Source organism: Hevea brasiliensis, chromosome 16, assembly GCF_030052815.1.
Source record: "Hevea brasiliensis isolate MT/VB/25A 57/8 chromosome 16, ASM3005281v1, whole genome shotgun sequence".
NCBI lineage: Eukaryota > Viridiplantae > Streptophyta > Magnoliopsida > Malpighiales > Euphorbiaceae > Hevea > Hevea brasiliensis.
The window spans coordinates 68,117,738-68,144,594 of NC_079508.1; the positions used below are offsets into that span (position 1 = coordinate 68,117,738).

The following is a 26,857-nucleotide window of genomic DNA, read 5'->3' on the forward strand; positions in this document are numbered from 1 at the left end:
GATAAAGAAAAGAAGATTTATTAGTACAAGTGTGAGCATTACTCCTCCATCTGAAACTAAGCCATTATATTTGAGAACCCGTTGATCTTTTCCTGATATCTTTAGTACCCACGATGCTCCCACTCCACTCAGATGTGGTATATAGCAATACTAGTCTTAGTTCCTTTTTATTACCAATTCCTGGGGCAAATATGTGACTCTGCCTGCTTTACCAAGTCTCAAGAAGTGCCCATCTGAAATAACTACTTTTTCATGCACCTTACTCTAGATCATTATTGATTTTATTGGTCCTTGAAACTTTAGCTAGATCCCTTCAATATTCAAAACGTTCACACCTTCTTAACTTCATTATACGACAAGCTTCCAATTTACTTTGTGTCATTACTAAGGTCCTCAGATCAACTTCTATCCATCTTATGTAACTAGTTATGTAGAGCTCCATCCAAGTGTTAAGCGTACCCTACACCATTTATCAATATTGGAAAGTGAACTGGGTCTCTTCTCTTATGGGACAAATGTATTTGTATTCCCTGACAACCCAGTTAATGCAACTTTATCATTTCCCACTCCTTCTCTAGAATGGAAATATCTAGACTTATTCCTAAAGCTTCTTAGTATGTGGCCTACTTCTGATACATTGGCACTTAGATCGAGGCTCCACTACTCCTTTAATCTATCATCTCATAATAACTTGTTTCAAACATCTCTTAGTGTGTTCCTAGCATACCTATTCCTTCTTATCCTTATCATTATAACGAGCTCTACCGAGCTTTCTTCCTATCCTTTGGATCTTATCCACTTCCTTTTCCTATTTCTGCTATTGTTGATATCTTTCCAACCTGCTGTACTTATTCCTTAATCTTAGTCCTGTCTCACCCTTACACTTTTTCCTTCAAGGATGTCCATCCCATCATCAACTTTAACTTTCTTTTTATTTCTTAGTCTTATCTTGATTACTAGTTCCATTACTTCGAGAATTCTAATCTTACGATTGACTCCTACCAGCACATTCTTCACATTATATAACACTTGTAATTAACCATAGAAAATTCTTTTTGTATCCCTTTTCCCAACTTAACTATCAGAACATTATCATTCCCTACCAGCCTTAGTAGAAATTGCTCATCCTGGATGCATAGGAGCCCCAGAAACTATAAGTTCCATCTGAACTAATACGGCTGTGAAAAATGTGTGTCATGCCTTAATTTCAAACAAGATACTTCACGTGTTCATTCTCCTTAATATAATCACATATACTGCCCATAGCTTCCTAAACTTCAGCCTCAACTTTTCCCATTAACAACAATTTCATTTATTGAAACTTATCCATAAATAGTACTTCCTCTAGCTCATAGTTTAAAACGGTTGCAAGCCTTCATAACTAACTCAATTTAACTCTTGTCACTACTCCGATTGTCCTTTCATACTTAACATTAGGTACACCCTTATCATCATTTTTGCCTCAAAAGATTGGATATGTACTAATGCCCATCAAATTTTCAATTAATCGGGTCACTTTGACATAATCTCTCTTCTTAACATAATCTCCTAGAATCGAAACACGAGCCAATTTGAAAAGAAGAAGAAATATTCTCCCACCATTTATGGTATACCATTGTTTGATAAACAAGATTTAGCTCATACCCCTTAGTCTCCCTTTTTAGTTTCATTATTTTTTTGTAATTATTGTTCGTTATTATAAGATATCAGTTGTATCTACCATTTGTTATACTGTTGTCATGCCTGACATATCACCTTAGAATTTATTATTTCCTTTTTACTCTCCATTTATCTTCTATACTTATAATTATTTGTCCAATGCTCCTTATACTTAGTTATATTATAGAAGATAAAAGCACTCACAGATTCTTTCAGGTCTACTCCAATCTTACCAACAATCACTCTTTTAATCCATGTACTTCTCAATATCTTATAATTACACCTATACCTATCTTGTCCTATTCTGATCATTATTAGCGTTCTGCTACATATTATCATACTATTATTTATTTATTTATTATTACTCTTTTTTTTACATAATTATTCTATTGATCACATTGAAAATATATGTCTAACTCCAATTTTAGACTCCAGGTCTCACCACTCTAAATTTTAATATCAAGCCTCCGTGACATTATCCCTCATTTTGCATATTTATATCCTTTATGTTGACTTTTATCCAACTTACTCCTACTGATCTTGCTTCTTTATCTGACAATACAATTCAAGTTAGCACAGCATGCTCAATAGTTACTACCTACTTTAGTCGCACACCTCACCTAATTTCCATTATACTGTCAACAACCAAAAGGGTTCTTATGTCATTGTCCCATTATCCTACCTTGGGGGTAGAAAACAGATAAGGTCTAATCCAGATCCTATAACTCTAAGCTCTAGGTTCAGGCTCCTAACACTACATCAATTATGACCTGCTCTAAGTCCTGTACTTCTGGGTTCCATAACTTGATAATGTTCTTCCTAATGTCATCCTTTTCTACGCTCTTTATCCTTTTTTTTTTGTTTATCTCGTTTACCCTTCCTAGAACCACATTCACCTCCTTAGTATCTTGGCTCTATTCTTCCTAATCTTATCCTAATATGTTTTTCCAGTTTATTCTTTAGCCAACTCTTTTTATCTTACCCAAATCCGAACTTTCACTCTTCCATCCTTTAGCTCTATTTTCTTTTTGAACCTGATTGTCACGTTGGAAACTTATACCTTTACACTATCCCTACCACGTCATCTATACCTCCATGTTACTCATAATTGATCCTCTAACTACCCTAGCTAAACTTCTACTGGCATTCAGGCTATCTTTCCTACTGCATTTGAGCCGCACTCCATCTATATATATATATATATATATATATATATATATATATATATATATATACATATTCTATGATTTATCGATGCTAACTTTTGTCTTAAGCATTAAGAAGCTAATGATGGACTTAGGGAATAGCAGTCATACTTCTCCTTCGTGATCTCTGTTCTTACCCTTTTTGGACTACATACTACCCCCTACTACCTTAGGGAGGGGATCTATAGCAACTCTAATTTCTCATATTCATTTAATTAGCTGAAACTTAAAATACTAGGTATCCAAACCCGTCATTCAATTTAAAGGCTTACATACATCTTGATCTTACATCTTATGATTCTTACATGGAACTTGTACCCTCTCCAGAACACTTGAGCTAACAACTCTCTATCTCACGCTACAGTCCCATCTGGGACACTATTCCATAAGTTATCATTATCAGTAACAACCTTCAATCCCTTCTGAAAATATAGGACTATACCCTAACTTACTGCAACAAAGGTACTACATTTACCACCTTACCAAAACCATGTCAAATTAATGACTCTCTTATCATATCATAGCTCTATAAATCATCAATTCATAGTTCTGACCTTCTCTAGGTAGTAGGGTTGTACTTTACACCTTGCTGATACACACAAGGTATACTATTCTCACTAAGCTCTAAGAAAAACGTCTGTCGTACGGCAAAAACCATCCAAAATTCCATACCGAAGACCAGATGGTCTCACTCTAGTTTACTTTGCAACTAATCCTTAACCTCTGGTCTAATGGCAACTCTTGATGTAACTTTAGCTCATGCTAGGGTAAGCAAGTCACTGACTCTAGTTATCACCCAACTGTGACCTTTTAATATTCTAACTCTAGACCCCTAACTAGGAGTTCCCAACTCCTCTGCAGATATAGAACTCTGTTCTAGCATAACTGTACCAAAATAGAGGCCATCTGCAAACACCCTCATTATGAAGCATCATGGGGATGCACGCAGCTCTACACAATAATCTCATATCGGTACTGTAATCTGTAGCTTACAGAGCAAACATTGAGAACATTGTATAGTTACTACAATACGTCCTAACAGACTATGTCTCCTATTCTCTTATCTCTCTTGAATCTACTATTATCATAAACTTACTCTGACTGGGTCATCCACTGACGACTGCCAGCAGTGGTGTCCTCACCATTATCTAGTGCAATTATACTATCAAAACTCACCTTTATGTACTCGTGCCTAGCACTAGATAGGCACAACACTTGGACCCATACTGATAGAAAAATAGTGTTTCTTGGAGAATGTATTTCCATGGCAGACCTCAACATGTCTGCTAACTCTATTTCACATTTCTATGTACTTCACAAAACTGAGGTGCTAAAATAAAGTACTCTTATATTAACCGAGAAATAACGCATAATCTAAAAGCAAGGAATTACAGAAGAAGACGAAACAGAATCCTATACTCTGCATGTGACAACTCTAGGTGCACACTTTCCCATGAATCTAAAGCCTAAGCTCTGATACCACATTTGTCACGACCCAACCTATGGGCTGGACTAGCACTAGGACCTGGGCTGGCATAAAGCCCCCAAGGCCATTAGTAAGCCTTACTGTTCCCAAACCCATGACCAGGCCTAAAATTTAGGCCCAACATGCATACAAAAATAATTTAAATTAAAATATTATAATTTTATTTCAGGCCAACTTAACACAATAATTATTAGAAACTCAAATTAGGGGAGCCCAACTCAACCCGATTACATCATTTACAAATTATTTAAATATTATATAAATCTTTATTTATTAACCTCAATAATTTAAATTGACACAATTCCTAACAGGGTCTATACTACTGCTAACACATGTAGAGTTCTAAATTACAAATTTAGAGAATAATAATAAAATTAAGTAATTATTAATAATCTGCGAGAAAAGAAGTAGGTTATTCTGAAAAATGTCTCCTCCTGTAGCTTGGAAAAATAAGGTGAACAGGAGTGAGCGTTCGACTCAGAGAGTAAAATACCAATTTTAACTACAAATTTCTATAGCTATCTAAAGCTAATGCATTATAAGAAGTGGAATGCAACATCATCAAAAAATTTATACAAATCACATCATAACAATAAAAAGGTAATTTGGAGCACTCACACACCCAACACTGTTCAAACAGTACATATATGGGAGCTGATCCCCTATACAGCTCTCTTAAACCAACCTCTGCCAGCAAGTGTCTCTCAAGTCGGACTTTCGCTTAAATAAACTAAATGCGGGGTCCCAGCGAGTGTCTCTCAAGTTGTGTCACCCCGACTTATCCATAAAGGACCGGGTTCCAGCGAGAGTCTCTCAAGCCATGTCTACACATCCTGTCCATATCCAATACCATACCACACGCACGCCAACGCACGCACGCTGCTCCAAATTACTACAAATAATATCTATGGTACTTCATCAATTATGAATGCAATAGAAAATGTGCCTAGTGTTTAACTACATAAATACATATTTATAAGTGATGCATGGGCATACTTGAATATATAATAATATGAAAATTATAATTAAAATTAATATTTTACTCACAGTACACCAGAGACGACGATAGAGGTTGAGTAAAGGAAGATGGTTGACCCTGATCACCTACGTAATTTTATTGTAAATTTATTAGTGCCAATTCAAATAAAAATAAATTTAAAGAGGCAATCATAATTTATGCCGAAAATTCGGCAGAGTTCCTCTATACTTAGGACCTACCCAATTTGCAAAAAGATTCAAATAATACTTCTAAATTCTCAATTTCCACAATCATATCTCATCAACATTATATGGCCCCTCCTGGGCCCTCAAATCAGACAATAATCATAAATTTGAAAAATTATGTTTTAGTCCCTATAACTGATATTTTGTAAAAATTCACTCAAACAAGGTCTAAAAATTCTAAAATTTTGTCCCGTGATCCTTAATAAAGTTATAAAGCTATCACAAAAGGAATTGTAATTTTCTAATCACCCATGAATATTTTATTTAAGAATATTACTCAATTCCATAAATTTCCAACAACTAACATATTCTTAATTCAACCCAATTCAATATTCATATATTTAAACCTTTATTCTCAATCTTCAACCAATCATATAAAATTTAAATATCATAATCTCAGATAATCTTATATGCCCATATGCTAAAAATCTAACTAAAATCCATCTATATTTTTCAAAAATATTCTACAATCACTAAAAAATTCAACAAACACCATATAATATCTCCAAATAATTTTACTTTCATCATATATTTTTTTTTGAATTTTTCCCCAATTTTTTCTGTTTAAGAAACACTGCATTTGTGCTCCACAGACTGAGAAATAATGAAAATAATCTTACCCGAAACTTATCTGTGTCTCAAAAATTTCAAAAATTTATGAGGAAGCCTCTAGAAGTTGAATCATCCCCAAAGCTCGCCGGAGCGACCGCCGAAACCACCGTGCATAGTGGCCGGCCACCGGCGACATCTGCCGGAACTTGTTACACCAAAATGTTCCTCTCCTCCTCCTGAGTCCATAGGTGGTCTTGGATCATCGATCAAACGGTTGGATTGTCGGAAATCTTGTCAAAAAGTAAAAAAAAAAATTGATTTTCTCTCTCCTTACTTGTGTCGAAAACGGCCACCAAATCCGGCGAGGCTGGTCTCATCTGAAAGAGCTCTCTTAGGAGTCCATAGCCACTGGAATTACTCCAATAGGACGTCGGGATCGCCGGATACGAGCATTCAAAGTTTGGGACTCATTTTTTTTTCTCTCTCTCTCTCTCCACTGTTGGCCTGATTCTGAGCAGCTGCCGCCACTGATGATGTCACCGGTGAGTGTGGAGCCACTTGGGAGGTCACCGGCTGGTCATCGGAGAAGGGAAGAAGAAGAAGAGAGGAGGAGATGAGAGAGGAATGGGAGGAGGGGGGGGGGCATTGGAGAAACTCCTCCCGTTTTTCTTTTGAAAAATTATTATTATTATTATTATTATTATTATTATTATTATTATTATTATTATTATTATTATTTTAATAATGTGACTGGCAGTGATCAGTGGAATCCACTGTCACACGCTAAATACAATTAGGTTCAAAATTCTTTTCAATTGGGTTCTAAATACAATTTTATATATAATTAGACAACAAAGAAAATAATGATAATGAACATAGTAATGATAATTATTATAATATTTATAAAATTAATAACAATTTAATCAAACTATATTATGATAATTGATTTAATATTAATGTAAAAAACTAATCATTTCAATTAAAATTAGACTATTTAATAATTATAAATTAGATAGATATTATTAAATTAATATTTTAATACCATATAAAAATAAAAAATTTATAATTTAAAATTCAGGTTATTACAAAGACAATATAAACGCTACAAACATCAAGGTCAAGAGAAGGAGCAGGAAATTGCTGCTGATATTTCTACCCTAACTTTGTCCTTTCAGTATGTTAAGTTCTCTTTTGTAAAAAGGGATGGGAATGAGGCCGCCCATACTTCGACAACCAAATTTCTGAATCATGATAACTTTAGATGTAACCCTCCCTTTCAATCTTATTTTGTACCAAACAATTTGCCCATTTAATGGCTTAATGATATTTATGTCCAGTTAAACAAAAAAAAAAAAAAAAAGGGGTTTGTAAATCAGGGGTAGAGAGCTAGTAATCACGAGCAAGGGAGCCGGGTTTGTGGGATTGGCGTTATGTTTTTTATTTTTTTAATTTTTATTCAAAATAATAAATAATTACTAACATTTAAAAATATGAAAAATAATATTTTACTATAAAAAATTTAAAAATTATTATTTTATTTTTTTGGAAAAAATTGGATTAGTTTGATATTAATGGAAATTTATAGGATTAATTTGTAAAAAAATTCAAAATGGGCTTATTGTAACTTTCCAAATAGTTTTAAGGGCATATTTGAGCTTCTATCCAAATAGAAAAAGAAACGAGACGAGAATCCATGATGGAAGGATATTTGTGTTGGTGCATTTGGTGGAGAAGCAAGCAAAACAATAATTTAGCAAAGAACAGGAGATACCGACCCTAATGGTGGAGAATAGGGAATCTTGTGGCTGCTGGGCCCATGAGTGAAACCCAAAGGACGACTTTTCTGCCAATAATACAACTGTACTCTCATCGACGAGGACCCAAATGGCTCAGAATCAGGAGTGGTGACAAGTTCAACACTCACAGGTTGCATTCAATACTCACAGGTTACATCATCAACAATGAAAGATCAAAAGCTTTGGGCCATCGTGCTTCTTTAAGTTCAACTTTGCGCAGCTCTGATGAGAAGTGCCTCTCATGATCTCAGAACAGGATACACTATCAAATGTCATTTTGTTCATTACATGTACTTGCAAGTGCAAAGTCCAATGACTTGTCAAATCAACTGAAAATGGCTGCACCTGATGGCAAGCCCCCAAAAAATTTGTAAGAAAAAGAAACTGATTTGTGTCTGAAGGCCTATGGTTACATTGAAAATTTCCTTACAAGTTTTAAGCTATCATCATAGATGATTAGGATGCTTACTCTGAGTTCCTTGGTATTTCAACAATGACTAAAGCAGCCTCCCATGGCAATTCCTTTCGTTCACTTTTACAGTTGCACCAATTCACCAACAGAAAAAAAAAAAAAAAAAGGCTAACCACATGGCAAAACTCCTGTTGGTTATCATCAGGTGGATTATCTTATGGCAAAACTAAACCATCTAGAACACTCCTAAGACTACAAGAAATTTCAACTATGGTCCACATGCGCGTACAATTCATGCTTGGATTAAGCAATCATAACAGAAATCTTCAAAACTATAAGCTCAAACTATGAATCTCGCGACAGGTTTTTGCAAATCTCCGGGCAGACATGCCTTTCACCACATTATTGGCAATGTAGCCATCTTAGGTTAGATATAAAAAGATGCTTAGATCAAGAAATTGGCCAAAACCCCACAGATAGGAAATAAGAAAAATGACAGGAAAACATTCTTGTTTTCTTTTTTTCATTGCCATATGTATTTATGAATACATCATGAAAATGAATGCTTCACGCAAGCTTCTCTTTGCTGCTTTCACTAGATCTTCTTTGCCATACAATATAATGGAAGGCAAACAAAGTTGTAGTGAAAGGAGCAAAAAGAAGCTTGGGAAGTGGACTTCCCTACTTATAAGGGGAAAAAAACAAATAAATAAAAGCATTTATTGACAACAAAAATATGAAGATTTACTCTGTCTATCTAGCTTTCTTCTCATGCACATCTACTTCTGTAGAGAATGTACAGCTTTCAAAAGGTATAAAAGCTTCAAAACTATATTCAGTTGCTGGGTTCTGCTGATGTTAGCAGCTCAACTCTTCTGAAGCAACTGTGTTAGCTGTCCACTGGGAAGTCAATATGAGAGCTATCCATTATGGTATTCTTACATGTTATTTTCCACTCCTGAAGGCCGCAGCTGTACTTGTCTGGTCTTCTGATCTGGTACACTACAGATTACGGCTTTGTAAATATTTTTCTTGATACCTTCTGGCCTTTTGAGGGGCAATGATCTCAAGAGCACCATGGACGCACTTGCGATATGAGAAGTCCTCATTTGTCCCGTCTGTTCTAACCAGAGAAAAGCAGCGAGAATCTTGATATTCTGGATGATTTACAACCTGTACATGTGAAAAGAAAGCATCATGGAACTGCAGGGCTAAATTATATATACATCAATTTACTGTATACATGAAAATAGTAACAGAAACCATTAGATCAAAAAAGTAAATTTTGCGACAAATGACCACTAGAGTAATTGCATTCGTTTTCGTATATATTTAACCTACTCAACTCAACTCAACTCAACTAAGCCTTTATCCCAAAAATTTGGAGTCAACTATGTGAATTCTCTTTCTCCACTCTAAACGATTTTGGGTTAAATCCTTGGAAATATGTAATGCTTCTAGGTTTTGTATATATTTAACTTAGCATGCAATTAATGTTATGATGGATTTTATGTATTTGATTATTTTTCAATCAAGGATCCATATAGCTAACCCCAACTAGTTTGGTATTAAAGTTTAGTTGTTAGTTGTTGTAATTAAGGTATTTCTGGTGACCACCAAGAATTAATACCAGAAGGTTTGACTACAGAAAAATGACCTTCAGTTTTGGAAGGATAAGGGTTGGTGATCCCATATGACATTCTCAACAAAAGATGGAGGTATGATAGAACATATGTTTAACATATGGATAGAATTGTGCAATTTAAACTTTGTGGTACAAAAATTTCATCCCAGAGAAAGGACCTATTTCTGTCTAGTAAAAGAAACTCCATAAACAGAGAGCACATGGGATTTCACAACTAATTCCACCCAATGTAGTTGTACAATTACAAGCCAAAAGCCAGTAGAACTAAATCTAAGAAGATAAAATGATTTGTGTTATAAACTATGAAGTACTCTAACAAGTTGTTTAAATTCTAAGTTTAGTTTATTAAAATTTACACTAACATAATATTAAGCAACCAAAACAGCTTTAAATTATTAAAATTCTGCAAACAAATTGCCACATTGAAATAAGTATAGATTCATTATCCCTTCCAAACATAAGACTTGCAGCTAATTAAATTCTTTTTTGAATTTCAAATACCTTAATATCTTTGGCTCCAGATCCAATTTTCTCATCTCGTCGAGGATGAAAATGTAAGGCCATCATCAAGGTACACTTGTCAGTCTCATTTAATTGGTGATCTACAGGGTACCTTCATCAAGAGCAATTTAAAGATTTTTAGAGAGCCATCTAACGAACATTATTTCATAAAGAAACAGTATAAATAAAGTTCAATGAGCTCAAAGCAATGAAAACAAGGGCCAGAGTCAAAAAGAGTAAGCACTGTAGTTGTATTAGCAACCCACAAAGAAAATAAATTAATGCTGCAAAGCAATAACTTTAATATGGCTCAACTTGTATGACAGTTTGAAATAATATGTATATTTTTCACAACACACACACACACACACACACACAATGCACATCCTTTGAACTGGCCTGGAATTATTATGTGTCTAAGAAGCAAATAAGCATTCACAATTGTTTTGGTGATGTAACTGCTGCATCTTTTGATAAGGGCCTATTTGGAATTGTGGTTCAAACCTGATTTCCTAAAGGCACCACTTTAGATGCCGTTGGAAAAAGTAGTTTGACAAACTGTTCAGCTGTATCAGGAGTGCCAAAAGGATGGGAATGGAACAGAATGTACATGAGTTAACCACCAGAAAAGCGAACGACTATAAAATAAAATTATGACCACAATGCAGCATGATTTCAAACAGGACATTCTTTATGATCTTTTTCTATCTTATATAAAATTAACTGTGGAAAAAAGGAAGCACACAAAATTTTTAGAGACAACTTCTCAAAAAATCAATCAGTGTGTATTAGACATTTTCATGCTTTTTCTGCAAAAAAGAGTGTCCAAGTGCACAACGCTTTCAGCATTCCCCTTTCATTGCTGAGAAAATACAAAGGAATGTAAAAGATAAAGAATGATGATACAACTGAAATTGCCACTGAAAGCTACAGGAACATGGCATGCCAACTGTACATGATGATATGCAAAATATATAATCATAAGAAGTGCAGCACCACTGATACAGAGTAACACAAGAAAGCTCCTCCTTTCTGAAATTGCCACCAAATGTTGTATGGAAATCATACATGACGATGCAAGCTACTATCATAAATACAGCATTAACAATCCCTTGTAACACAACAGAAAAATTCAATGAAGGACTAACTTACTTATTCAAGATTTTGCTCAGTGCTTGGGAGAGTCTATGAATATCATTATATGTAAATAACCTTCTCAAAGATTCCAATGTTCGTTTAGGGTCATAAGGTGTCTTGTACACAAACTGGGCACTGTATTTGTCAGATTTATAGCTCTGAGCAAAAGGCACTTCAAACTCATTATTCTGCTCGTCAGTACTCATTTGGCTACCCAGAAGGTCATAGACATCCACAGGCTTTGAAAGCTTGTATTCCTGACGAGTAAAGATGAAGCACAGAAACAGAAAGGATTAGATGATTTAAAGATAACTTCAATCATGAAGGGAACTTCAGTTGGGCCAGAGGGCTTTATTATGAAAAGATCAAACCAAAGAGATGAGACAATGGAACAGAAACCATTCAAATAGTAGATGATGCCTCAAACTTACTCTTTTGAAAACAAACAAGAAATTTTACAAAAAGAATTTCAAAATGCCTTTAAGACCCCAGGTATGCCACTGTTTAAATCTAACATTTTGTTAGCCTCTTTATTAGGAAGAGCAACATAAAGTTTACCTTCCCAGAGAATACAATATCAAACTGTCCAGTCCCAATAGAAGGAATCTTTCCCCATGACAAAGCATCCAAGCTCCCTCGAAGATCATCCACAATTTCTGCCTTGGCAGCTTTGATAAAGCAATTACCAGGATTCTGCAACAAATTTCAGAATACACCGATGAATTACACTTGATACAAAAAGTATAGAATATATGTAGGTAGAAGACAATATGCAAAGAGAACTCACGGAAAAGCATGCTTGCACAAATGGTGAAAGAACTGACGCATGCTCTCTTTGCCGTTTCCAGCCTTTTGCATTTAGGCCAACAAACTCTCCTGTAACTGATAGACAATTCGCAACAAGAAGCAAATGTTCAGGAAGTACACTCTTGCCAACATCAGATATTGCAGACGCCAAATTCTGCGTTAGAAATTGTGTTAGTAGATAGTCTGTCTCAATTGTCAGGAATAATCATGTGTGAGAAGTCAAAATTAACTGACGCACATTGAGGAAAAATTTCCATCCAGCATCTATGCCATATGCCAAACAGAAATCACGTATATTATCTGGATGACTGCGTGTCCAATCAATCATATCCATTATTGGGAGACAGTAATCCACAAGTAAGTTCCAGAGTCTTGTTTTGTCTGAGCTGCCCGACATAGAAACCCTCAAGTATAGCTCACCATAAGGATTCTTATGCAATTTTGGTATCCTTGGCCTATCATTCCATAAAATATCCACCTTCTCTATCTCCATTAATCCTAGCCATCAAATCAGAAATCCAGTAAAACAAAATCAAACACTTGTCTAATACAATATGGCATATCTTTAAACTACTTACTAGTAGAGAGGGCCAAAAAAATATTCACCTAAATCAAATAACTAGCTTAAGAGAAGCACATAAATAAAATTTCAGCTATTAAACCCATATAACATGAAAACAAACCTATACAAGGAAAATACCAGGCGTTTTACCTACCTTTTAAAACTGTTTCAAGAAGGAATGGAATCATCAGGTCTTGAATTGTGTCCAATTGCACAGATGAATTCCTGGACTTTTCAATTATAGTAACAGTTATACACAACATATCTTCCTTTTCCCTTTGATTGTCAGCCACAGAACAGTCCCTGAAATTTAATCCACCAAGTCAAAAAGATTATAAAGCTCTATGCAACAATTTTGGAGAGCTTTTATTTGTATGATGCCTGAAACATGCACAAAAGAAAACGCAGGGGATGAGTGAGAAAATTTTAGATCTTAACAACTTAAGGTCTGCAGACAAATTCATTTCATAGCTTAGGGGGTATGTAAAAGAAAAGTGAACAATAGTGTAGGACAGTGGCACCCAAATCTTATTTACGGACAAATTTTTAGATTGCTTTATATCGGAATCTAATGCACTGACAGGACAGTCAAGTACGGCGTGGCACTGCAAGGAAACCTTCAGCCATGTTTCACTTTCCTGTCTTTAAATTACCAATTTGACAGGGAACTACAGATTTATAGATGTGATGTCAAACTTGAACATCTTAACAAGTTGTGTGATCATTTTATTGAGCTATATTAAATGACATTACAGAGAAATAATCATTTAAAAGTTAGATTTAGAAACTCAAAGATACAACTGTAAAAATCAGCCTCAAGTGATTGAATTAAATTCAAAGATGATCTAACGTCATACTTATCCTGCCCGCCAAATTGTGTGCTAATGCAGAGGTAACAGCTGGCTACAATTGTATTTCAGATAATTTATTGAAGAGACAAATAGATATGCAAGACAATATTCAAAGTGTGCTTGCATTTTGCATAGGATATGGTACATGTAAAGGGCCCCTTTTGGTGAATGAAATACAGACCACATATTATCACCAGAAATAAAAGAAACGATCTGGAATTTATAGAACTCTGTAATGTTTTCATAGACAAAAACATATGAAGAATAGTTTAGTAATTCATATACAAAGATGCAATGAGAGACATCAGTTGAGAGACCACAAGAAAACATATTCAAATATATAAATTAAATAAATCCAGGAGACAAGCAAATTTTGATTCCAAAATTGAAGGAAACCAAGAAGCATGCACTATATAAAACAAATCCACGCAGAAATAATTATCTATTCTGAAGGAAATGAAGTTCCCATAGTGGTACAAGAGAAGCACCTTTGAAAAAAAAAAAAAAAAATCCACCACCACCACTATTTGGAACTGCAAACATATTCATGTATCATGGTAAAGCAAGAGGAGAAGCTTACTTGCATGTTATTTGCACATTCGGCAGATTGTTTTCTGAATTACACCGATTATAAAGGGTATCTATAATAGATTGCACCTTTAGACGTCTCTTCTTCATAATTTCCTGAAAAGACAGCAACTTTATACCAGGAACAGAAATCAACAGATAGAAAAGAACTAAAATTCAGAATCTATTACCTTGTGTACATGAAAATGACAAACCCAAGGACTGAAACGTGTCTTGATCTCATTCTTCTCACTCTGCGGAGAGAACCTAAAGCCCACAAAACACAATGATTATTACAACAGCGATAAACATTATAACATAGCCAAAATGGAAAAGGACAGGAAATAGAAATAACATAAATAGAACTATAAAAGAATAGAAGCTGACATTATCCTTGAAATAGAAACAATATCTGAAAACAGTATTCTCTCCAAATAGTCCTGAACTTCCAATGCAGCATACTCAAAACCATGTCTCTGCCTTCCAAGTTTCTCAGATAAAAATAGTGACACGGATTTGTGAGCATTACTCTTTTTCAGACCACATTCCAGCACATTCTGTGCAATTTAACCAAATCACAAAACTCTGTTAGGATTTAGGAAATCCAAGAAGAATAGCAAAAGCTTTCAATTACTATAATATGATGTAAATTTCATTTAAACTGTGTAAAAGATACCAGTTAGCCAGACCATAAAGGAGATTAGAAAGTTGCAAAGACAGATTACACATAGATTCATAGCCAGGGACAAAAGGTATGTTTCCACAACTCCAACTATCCACTTATTTGTATCCAATTTCGTGTTCCTTTTTCAGCACAGGTATCACGTGTTTTCTAGTTTCCAGGTTTGTGTCACAACCAAAACAATATATTTTAACTAGCATACATATACAAGTAACAGAAATATGATTGGTGCCTCCTCAATTTTAGATTTATTAAAGTTGTACAGGAACAACTGAACAAGTAATGCTTGCTCTGTGCATGTAAACTAATTTATATATCCTTGCTAGTTGCTATTTGCAAGTCACCTTCATATTCTCCAGAACATGTTAGTGAATCCTCTGCAAACATGTTGTCACATGAGAATGACACAGAAAGAGAGGGGTTGGGGTGGAGAAGAGGAGTAGGAGGGCACCTTAAGATTTAGTAGAGGTGATTTTTCAAGTAGACTGATTGGTTGATCCAAAGCACTGTAAGCAGCTTCAGAGATGGCACAAGCAGCCAATGAACCCACAGGTTGGCCACCTATCCCATCACAATTATCAAAGATATGGCCAGGGCTAAAGCTTGGTGCAGACATGTCTGTGTCATTATTATAGGAGAACTGAACAAGTTGATTCCCATAAGCATTTCTCACTGTTCCATCATATGCAGCATGTATATCACGCATGAAGAACATAAGTCTTCGAGTTAAAGTCCCAGGAAGATCAGCATTGTCACTGAAAGAGCTATCTCTACTTGTTACTGAATGTACAAAACATTCTAGGGGATTCAAGCCTGTTAAAAAAGAACCTTCAACGACAGCAGATGGGATATAACACTTGGCACATTCAGTAGCATTGTCATCCTTTTGTTTATTCCAAGCAACACAAGAGAGTTGGTGAGGCATTCTAAAGGGCAATGGAACAAGTGAATGTTGCAAACCTAGACACATACTATGTTGGACTAATTTCAGTAGATTACCCTTGCTTCCTGCTTTAAACATGGCCATCAATGCATTGTCTTTACTTGCATATTTGTAGGCTAAACTTTGAATATCACGAAACACATGCTTGAAAGCATCAACAGAAGCCTGACTGAGTGCAGCAGATCTCTGCTTATCATAACACAAGCGCTCTACATCAAAATCCATGGCATACTGATCATCTTCACCATTTCCAGCAAGGAAATCTTGACAAGAATCCACCATGAACTGTTTTACATTACATGTGTGAACTGCATCTTGAATTCCGCAAAAAACTTCAGACATCATGTTATTCCATGAGTTTGAGTCAGGACAGAGGTACAAATCAGAGAGTGAGACACTTAAGCCCCTCATCGACAACCACTCACAAAGAACTTCCTGAGCAGTATGCAAAAAGTCAAGAACTTGACTCTGGCAATGTTTGACGAGGCTTTGGAAAAGATTACCATCAGTGTCACGTAGCCAAAAGGATCCTTCAGAAGAAATAAGCTCCCCATCACGAATGCAAACATTATTTGAAGGAAAATCATGATCCAAACCTCTAGGTAGGAGCATGCTAATTAGTTGCTTTCCAGTCCAAACACAGCCATTAAGTAAAGGAGCTTTTATTATAGCTGGAGACAACTGATGAGGACAAAACATTTGCAGCTGTTGCATTTGGAATAGGCTTATGAAAACTCCATCTTCCATGACCAAATGAGCAGCAACTAAACTATCTTGACTGAGCGAGAGGAGATTCCTGCCACTCTGTGCGTTAGTTAACTGCTTATCTAAAGCAACAAGCTCAGAGAGCTCAACTCTGGTGTCAACTGATTGAGGAACGTAGCCATGTAGGCAATCACCATCAAAATCTCCACGAAATGGGGAGCAACAGAGCGGATTGATCGCAAGAACTGAGGTCACTGGAAGGACTTTAACAGAGAGAGCAATAAGTGAGTGTTGATGTATTGATGGAGGCCTATTGATCAAAACAATATCTCCATCATTTAGAGGCCTGTAAATGATGTCCCCAGTACGGAGTTCCTTCGTACGACGGATACGAACAAGATTACCTTCCCTGCGAACATGCATATCGCCCTTCTCAAGAATGCGTATTTCACAACAAGTATTCAACTTCTCCCAATTCCAAGCTGTCAGATGTTCTGAAATTTGCAACCTTTCTGCAATATGACAGGGTATACCAACTTCACTCAGCTTAATATTAGGATCACCAACCACCACCATTCGGAATGAATTATCATTCCGTTTACCGAGAACAACATCTTTAATCCATCTCAAACCAGATGGATTGGAGGCAGAATCATTTATCTTCCTTTGCATGGCAATGACATCATCATTATTTACTGAATTGTCTGGGTTTATCTGCAAAATTGAAGAGTAATGATAAGAATGAAATCTTGACATACTTACAATTATTGACTCCAAGTCTCCAACACAAATAGGGGAAAGGAAAAAGCCACTTATCTTGCCTTAGAAGTTTTCAGGCAGTCAAGAACACGGAAGCTCAATTCTTTAGCTATCCCTCTGAAATCAACCAGTTTTTTGTAAGCCCTAGTCCGTTCATCCTACAACCATTGATTATTTTCAAGCAACATGAGAGAACGTATAAGTCTATGCGAGCTAAGGTAAAGCATCCAAATAAAACCAATACAAGAAAAGCACTGTGAGAAACAAATACTTACAAAAGACAATCGCTGGCCACTAGAAAATGCATGCATAACTTCTGTCACACGATGACAATTTGGTGTTACAGAGAAACAGTTAAGGAAAATTGAATCTGTCCTTTTAACAAACTTTCTTATGAAATTTGCATCGACATCTTTCAACAGATGACGAACCTGAAAACAAAACGTGGCCACCATATACAGATAATATAAGGTTAGCATGTAAAAGAGATAGCATGAGCAGATACCAGCATTAACTTTTTAAAGAAGAAAATGATTATTTTAAAAGAAAAATGTCAGATTAAAGGTTTCAAAATCCTTGAAGGCATTCAAGATACGAATTAAAAATTTTGCTACAATGGTTGATTAAAAATAATTGATACAGAAAAATGCAATATGATAAAGCAATGCTACACCACCTGTGCATGTGATAGAACTCTTTGGTTTGGTCTCACAATGTTTTCTTCTTCTTGTTCATCTTTTGGAATAATATCCCAATAGTCAGCAGCCAACCTTTTCTTCAGTCCTTTCTTTTGGGACTTTTGTGGTGGTCTTTCAACGATTTTCGCTATAATTACATTTTTCCTGAAGATTTCTTCTGAAGAAACAGAGAACCTCATTGTTGGGTACCAACCAATTGAATTTGCCTGTTTGTAACATAAATGATTATTATGAAATCACATAGGTATAGAAGGAAACAACAAGTAAAAAGAGCTGGACAAACTTACAACACAGTATTTGCAACCCTTAACCAGATTTTGTCTAGATTTTGAATTAGTCCGCTGATACATGCATAAGATGGAAAAAGGAAAACATCACCAACAAGCAGGCAGCCCAAAAGAAAGCTATTAATTTAAAGTTTTATAGCCAATGAAAGGATTATCCCCAATATGTCTTGGATCGTGAAATGGTAAATCTAATAAGGCATGAATCATAAGAAGTGAACAGTCCAAATGGCAAATGAAGTTTGCCAACAAAATAATGGTGAATGATTTGATGAATTCAAATGAATGTAAAGGAGGAGTTTCCATTAAAAGAGCTTCCATATGATGCTCATGCTCTGTCATTCAAATAAATCTAGCGATGTTCTAGAATACAAAATTATAATAAATTTATATTGTGCCAATAACAAAATAACGTTAAGTTTACCATAGGGATGTAGCAAAAGGAATAGGGAAAAATATTGTAAAAAATTGTTAAGAAAAAAAAAAGGGTTCAGCACAAGCACTAAGGCACCTAACCTTGGTTTCTTTCCTAATAGATTTACATCCTGGGCAAACTTTGTTCAAAATCTGGACAACTTCAGACAGGTAATAAGGATGCAGTATTGTGAAAGGAAATTTAATAACCCCAAAATGACCTACAAAATGATAATAGAATATCAGCACAATTTGCAGCAATAGAATATCAATAGCCCACATAATTTCATAATTTCACATAAAATTTCAGTCCACACCTTCACAGGATTTTAAATCTTTGGATCCACAAGTAGAGCATTGAGAAGATGGATTTGGTAGTCCCAACTTCGGATCATTGACCTGACTTACTGCATCAATAGCTAGAACTGAAAGCTTTTCCTGTTGCAGTATCACAATATGAAAATATTGTTCGGTAAGGAATGCATTAAAATGTTATAAAGCTTATAACATTAATCATTCTCTCACACTTAAATGGGGATCAGATGGCCATTTTGCATTGACATTTTCCTTCAGAGTAATATAATTAAATATAAAGCCATTAGTATAAATAAGAAAATCAACAATAGATTTCATAAGGGGAACTGGATACAGAGGGGTTTGACAATCATGGAGCAGCTTAAGTGAAAGAAATTACCAACTGAAAAAGCAGCCATACAACTTAGGGGCTGTTATATGTTAGAGGGGAAGTAATAAGCTATCAAATGGTTAACACAAATTGTTTAGGACATGATTTATTAATAAAGCAATTAATATTCAAATGCATGTCAGTAAGTATATATGTATGTACATATGCAAGTAATTTGTCAAGAACCAATCACTATTATTGTACTCCTAAGTGATTCGCTCATTACCAGCAGGTAAAGATTACCCTATTTAGGGTTGTAGATTATGTCAGCAAAAGCATTTATATCGTGCAAACATTATCAAGATATTATTATCATTGCTCAAATTACCCTAGTTATCCTGATTATCTTAAACCTATACCAATATTTCAGATAATAAATATGCAACTTTGACAATGCACTACACAGCTAACCAGGATCCTGATCAAAAAGTACGAGCAAAGAGCATGCACTTCACATTAATTTTTAAATCATTGCATGGAAAATTTTGCTGGTAAAAGTTTCAATGCAGCAATCAATTTGTAATAATGATTCGCAAATTTCTTCAAATGTCTTTTCCTTTCATGACAAAAAATAACAGAAAAAGAGTTACCTTTTCTGTCTCAGTTGAAACACCAAATGTTATGGCTGTTAGTAGAGCAGATGGCAATTGCTGCTCCTCAGATAAATCAGTCTCCATTCCACTAGGTGATTTTTAAGCTTATTTGGAATTAATCAGCACCCTGTATATAACACCAGATCATTGTGATAAGAAAGAATAGACAAACAGAAAAAAATTCCACAAGATAATAAATTGGCGTCAAGCATATAATGCTGAAGTTTACAAGCATATAATGCTGAGCCATAGCACCCACAGTATACTGCTAAGAACTCGGACTCGGGCACAGGTGTTGGAAATGCGTATGTATCCGTGTGTCAAACTTGTGAACTTTCTAAATAGAAAATATAGGGACATGGATCTAAATTTAGACACAGGTGCTCGGATACATTATGTAGGCAAAAAGGGTTGAAATAATCTATCCAAAAGGGGCCAGCCACAATTAAAATTGTGATTCGCAACCATTGGATTCTCAAAATATCATAATTATTATTAAAGGCGCGCATCAAGCCCAAGGCCCACCAAGCTCCAACCTCATTGCCTCTACAAGAGAAAGGTAGGCAACATTCCTTGTTCCAAGTGTAAGGCTCAAGAAAGGCACACCTTCTTTATTTCTACCTTCGGCGGGCACTTTCACTAACAAAAAGCAGTATGACTCAACTCGAAATTTGCCGATCTACCAAAATCCAATATTGACGCGCTAGGAAAGTTTTGAAATTAGTATGCTGGTGATAACTAGTCTCCAAAATCTTAGCAAACCACCACACCAAGGATTGCAAACTTGTCGTATTTTCATTTTCAACACTATCACTCTCTTATTATCTTTTTCGAAGATCTATGCCAAAAGAAAAGGGAAAAACATCATACACTAACTTGTGAACTAAATAATGCTCCATTAATTCTTAAGGATGAGAAATATGATGAAAATATTGATTTTGAAGATGAGTATCAAGAGAATAAAGGTGTAGAAGAAGATAAAGAAGATTATAATGCTACTCTTGATGAAGATTGAAAAGTAATTATTTTATAATTGCTTGACTTTAGTTTTAAGACATTAAAAGACTATTCAAATTTTAATATATTAGTACTAGAATGCTTATTAGTTATTATTATTTTTAGTTTTATGTAATTTGAAGTTTGATGGAATATTCACATTTATTTGACTTTTATGATTTTTTTTTGTTTTGCGTCTCACCTCACTCAGGTGCACGCCTACGCCTTGCGCTTAGACTCCAATACCCCTTCGCTCCTTAGCGTGCCTCGTGCCTTTAATGACTATGCAAAATATTCAATATTTTTTTAACTTGTTTTGTAATTATCATTTAATTCAAAATCGTATTCTCTTTTCAAATTTTTTTTACCTATCATTTAATTCAATATGCTTTTCATATTCAAAGATCTCTGTCACTTGAGTGCCCGACCTCATAAATGCGTGTGGGATGCATACTCCATGTCGTGTCCTGTGTCATGTCGTGTCGACTCAGGTACGACAGAGCAAAATGAAGAGTCAGAGTATCTAAGGTATACTGAGTAAGCAATCTCAAAACACCAATGAGAAGTGGTAGCTTGAAGGAAACCCCATGACACACAAATGTAGAAATTTTTACACCTCCTAGTAGATTTAAGTAGTAGGACTATGATAAGAGGTAGACCAAATTTGGCACGTGGTGAAGTACTAAAAATCATTTGGTTTCAACAACAAAGAAAGCTTGGCAATAAAAAGAACAAAAGAAGAAAAAGGATCTAATCAACCCCAACTAGTTTGTGACCCAAGCATAGTTGAGTAGAGTTGCTGACAACATTAAGCAAAAAATCCCAGTTAGCTTGTTAAAGTTTTTTGGAAGTTGTATCATTTATCTAAATTTAAGCCTTTGTTGAAGCCCTTATGGTTTTATTCCAGTTCTCCTCAAAAAGAAAGGGAAACAGAATGATAAGGAAAGCTCATAAACCATCTACAAAAAACCTCAAAAAAAAAAAAATCTAAAAACTTAATGAGAACAATATCATACAAAAAATATCCAGTTAAAATTATGAACAAGGAGAACAACAGCATACACATTATCCGGTTGATAATGTAATTTTATAATGATCAGTGTTTGCAAGAAATTTTTGCGTTTTCTAATATAATGGTCGAGTGCAAGCATATACGTCAGTTTGCAATTTCAAGTGGATATTGTTTGAGTGCCATTGTTAATGCATGTGTTATTTCCGAATATTAGAAATCATTTTAAAAGCACTCCAGACAAGGTAATTACTTACGCTTTTTTATTTCTATGGAATGCATCCATGGCGCCTCTAAATTATATTAACAAGAACACAATATTATAGTTTTGCAGAAATTTTCTATGACAACACCAACTTGTTAGCCTAAAAAAGATACAAGCTTGGAATGATGCAATATCAAAAAAGGAAATCATAACAAGAAACACGAAATAGTGGTAAAATAATTTGGAAAATGCTACAAGTACACTTCCAATTAAATGAAATATATGTGTCAAAAATGTGTTATGTCATTAAGCTTGATAGTTTCGTGTGGGATGCATGTAAAGTACATTTCTATCACCCTTTACGTTGTCTTCCACCCTTTTCATTGTCTTCCACCATCGCAATTTAAATTTTATAAATAAAGGAATAATTTGAAGTGTACAAGTGCCAAAAAAATGGATCAGTTATAGCAAATAAACAAATACAGCACTCACTGGAAAAAATGACACGTGTAAATGAATCGATATCATTAACTTGTTATATCTGTCATCCATGAGATTTTAATGACCACAACTGTTATAATCTACCACCCACCAAAACATTCCTCCACTATTGATGGAGATACTGATGCAAACCAACATTTTCAATGATTGATCAACCAATAATGATATATACAAAATCCAAGGCTTTGTTAGCTCAAAAATTTGGGAGTTGGCACTTGGTATAAAAATACCTTAACTAATTTGCCACCATGAAGAAAACATGTTCCCTCCAAAGAGTTAACTGATCATGAAACTTCTAAAAAATAATGATGATGAAAAGAACCACCCCAGTCACTTGTGAACAGCCATTATGTAAGAAGCTTTTAAACCCCTCAAAATTTATTCTAACAAACGAAATCACAAAAACCACATGCTAACAACGGTAAAATAAGTCAATCCATCGCCAATTGAAATTAGTAGCCGCCATTGCCACCCACTAGTCAGTCAATCACAAGAAACAGAGACCTAATCCCCAGCCTTCACAAGATCAAAACCTAGCCTTTATAAGATCAAAACCTATGTATTAAACAAAAACGCCAACGAAACCATAAACAACAAAAACAGTTGCAACATTGATAAAAAAAAATTCAAGAGAACATAAATTTTCTATACACATTGTATAGAGCTTCACTTTTATAACCAAAAACCCCAATAACAACACACAAAACATGCGCATTACAAAACCCTTCAATTCCATCATCCACTAAACCCCAAACCCACCCTACAAACCGAGTTCACATGCAAACACACGATATCACTACTATCATCCACGCCCAATCCAAGGAAGAAAACCACGCAAAACCCACACTTAAAAAGGCAAAAATAAACCATTGACGAACAGACCATGATCACCCATGTACATGCACAATCTAATAACAATAAATGGTAAAACCAAAAAACCCAGGAACGGAAATTATCAAAACCATTCACTTACGTTAATGGAAAGAGAATGTGCTTTTCCCCGGTAAAAGGAGCTGTCTCTGTTGTTGTGAACAGAGGAGAGTGAAAGGACTGGATGATTGTGTATGGAGCTGAGAATATAGAAGAATGAGATGGACCAGGAGTGGCACAACAGTAATAAAGAGCGTAATAAGGGGCATAACAGCTAAATCATCGGGCCCGTAACGCCGCCGGTTTGCTCCAACAAAACTACAGTCTACGGACACGGCACCGAGTTCAAGGCTTTTAAAGACCTCGACGAGGCCGAAAGAACGTCGTATTTGCTTACGTTGGTTAAAAGCCCCCTACTTTTCGTTTAATTACGGTTTTGTCATTACCACTTGTTTTCCAAAAGGCTTTGTGAGGCTGGAACCTTCTGAAATTACTAAAATGGTCAAATTAATGTCGTGTTTGGAATCTCATTATTACTGTGCAATTTTTGGGTTTTTATTAATTTTATTTTCTTTTTATGGAATTTTTTTTTTTGGATTCCTAATTTGGCAATATAATAATGAGGGATGAGTTGTGCATAATTGATGAAGAATTGCTGGGTATGCTGCAAGATGCAGAAGACAATGTGCAAGTGGTAACAAAATTATTATTTTATTATTAAATGTAAAAAAATTATTAAAAATTAATTCATTATGAATTAAAATTAAATTATATTTAAAATTTATTTATTTTGTAGTTAAATATTTTTAATTTATAATAAATTTAGTCTAAATAAAAAATATAGAATGTATATTTTATATTTTTTTAAAGAATTTATCTCATAATTTAATAATTAAATGCCATTAAAATATTAATTTAACAATTAAATATTTATACAAATACTCAATTATTAAAGCCAAATGTTATCGTAAAATAAATTTTAAATTAAGTCTCTACTTATTTCAGAAAAATAATTTATATATAAAAAATATTTTTTATGAAAATTATTTTTTAAAAATAATTATTTATTTTAATATTAAATTAATAATATATATTTATTTCATATATATATATACAAATATTTTTCTGTCTTAATAAAATTATTAAAATTTTAAAATTAAAAAATAATTTACTCTTTTAAAAAAATTATTTTTCTTAAAAATAATATAATTTTTCTTATAACTAAAAAAATATTTTTCATTAATAATTTTTTTAAGTGTCCCAAATGTTAAAAATGTGAAAAACAAATGAAACCTTAATGTTATTATAAGAGTAGAAATTATTATAGTTATGGTAAATCAGATTGAAAACTTTTATTGTTGAGATATTAATCTTTTAATAATTATGGCAAAAAAAAAATTGTATTACATTATATAGTTATCCATAAATACATAGCATTAAACTGTTTTTTTATTTGACTTTAACTTTAGCTTAAATTCTTTCAAAAAAAACTTTAGCTTAAATTAAAAACATTTTATAATTTTAAAATTTTTTAATATTATTAAATTAATAATCAAAATAGTTTTATAGTACTTTTATCATTATTTAAAATTTGGATACATTTTCTCATAATTTGTAAAACCTTTCAAATTTATAGATATATATAATATGTTTGTTAAGAATAAATAAAAATTATAGTTTAATGAATTAATATTTTTATAGTTTAATGAATCAATAGTATTTATTTATAATATATTTTTAATTTGATTATAAAAATAAAATTAATAGAATGAAATGGAATTCAAATGCATTATAAATTTCATTAAATATCGTATAATAATCTTAGTCTTTGACAATTTTAATTTATAGAATTGAAGAATTGAGAACGAATCATAATTTTTTTTTAATTTTAATATATTTTTATTCAATTTTCAATTTAATTTTAATTTGATGAGATTTAAGTGAATTCAGTAATTAAAATTTATTTAATTTTTTATTTTTCAAAGAAAAACTATTGATTTAAATCAAATTAAATTAATATAAATTTAGTTTATTGAAAAATATAAAGAAACAATCCGTTTTTAATTTAAATCTCATTATAAATTAAAATGAAATAATTTAAAAATAAATAAATAATTTTAATTTTAAATCAAACTATGACCGATAGTATTTGTTGGATAAAATCATGAACGTGAACAACGGTAGGGGTAGTTTTGTAGTTAACGGAGATGGTGGAGGGCATTAAACATCGAGCAGTGTTTTCATCCGCAGAGAAAGCTAAAACAACAGTCAAAGGGCAAGAGAGTAAAATCAAACATAACATCGAGGTCAGTGAAGACAGTGGTTGGTTAAATGAGAACTGTAACAGCTCAGGTCTTATACAACAAACACGAGTTTCATCACAGCCGTTGATCCGGACGGGATGGGATTCGCTGGGTTTAAATCACCATATCACTATCACGGTTATGATACTCTTGACTGCACGCAACAAAAATTCATGTACATACGATGAGATTATGGCATGTGCTCCAAATATCGCATAAAAATAAGCCCTCTTTTATTCACAAAAGATTTTTAAATTTGAATAAAAGATTAATTTATTTTTTTTTTATAAAAAATATATATGCTATACAAATGCATTTTTCAATGAATATTTAAATATATATATATAAATATACGTTGATTTCTAAATTATTTTTAATACCTTAATTTTATTTATTTTTATACTAATAAATTTTTTATTATTTAAGAGAAATTATTAATAAAATAAAATATACTATAATTTTAATAAAATAATTGCATAAAATCAGAGATGAACCCATCTCAGTTTGCTTAATAAATGTATGAATTTATATATAATTTAATGATTATTAAATTTATTATCATATTATATCAATTTTGTCTAAAAAAATTTAATTTAATAGTTAAAATTATATCACACTTAGATTCGAATATTTATTATATACTCTTTAATTAATTTTATCATAAAATATCAAACTTATATTATATGCATATTTATATTAAATATTATTTAGATTTATGTATTTATTGTATTAACTTTAATTAATTTTACATATATTTTAATATAAATATTTAATATAATAATTATTAAATTTGTTTTCATATATGA

At 33.5% G+C, this 26,857-nt stretch overlaps 1 protein-coding gene across 3 annotated transcripts; it reads right to left on the reverse strand.

The window, feature by feature from the left end:
• Positions 1-8,827: 8,827 nt before the first annotated feature.
• On the reverse strand, positions 8,828-24,076 carry LOC110645062 (DNA-directed RNA polymerase IV subunit 1). 3 transcript variants are annotated; one of them, XM_058137483.1, is made up of 19 exons: positions 23,852-24,076; positions 20,165-20,294; positions 19,207-19,327; positions 18,992-19,110; positions 18,479-18,532; positions 18,170-18,397; positions 17,769-17,924; positions 17,556-17,651; positions 15,538-17,448; positions 14,792-14,961; positions 14,596-14,671; positions 14,418-14,521; positions 13,141-13,289; positions 12,663-12,922; positions 12,405-12,578; positions 12,176-12,310; positions 11,633-11,874; positions 10,481-10,592; positions 8,828-9,507 (listed from the first exon to the last, which is right to left on the reverse strand). In XM_058137483.1, the coding sequence occupies exons 2-19, from the start codon at positions 20,249-20,251 to the stop codon at positions 9,337-9,339; spliced, it is 4,365 nt and encodes a 1,454-aa protein (XP_057993466.1). In that variant the 5' UTR covers positions 20,252-20,294; positions 23,852-24,076; the 3' UTR covers positions 8,828-9,336. The 3 variants fall into 3 exon arrangements, with proteins under 3 accessions (XP_057993466.1, XP_057993467.1, XP_057993468.1); XM_058137484.1 differs by lacking the exon at positions 18,479-18,532; XM_058137485.1 differs by lacking the exons at positions 18,479-18,532; positions 18,992-19,110; positions 19,207-19,327; positions 20,165-20,294; positions 23,852-24,076 and having other exon boundaries at positions 17,556-17,610; positions 18,170-18,310.
• Between the last annotated feature and the right edge of the window lie 2,781 nt (positions 24,077-26,857).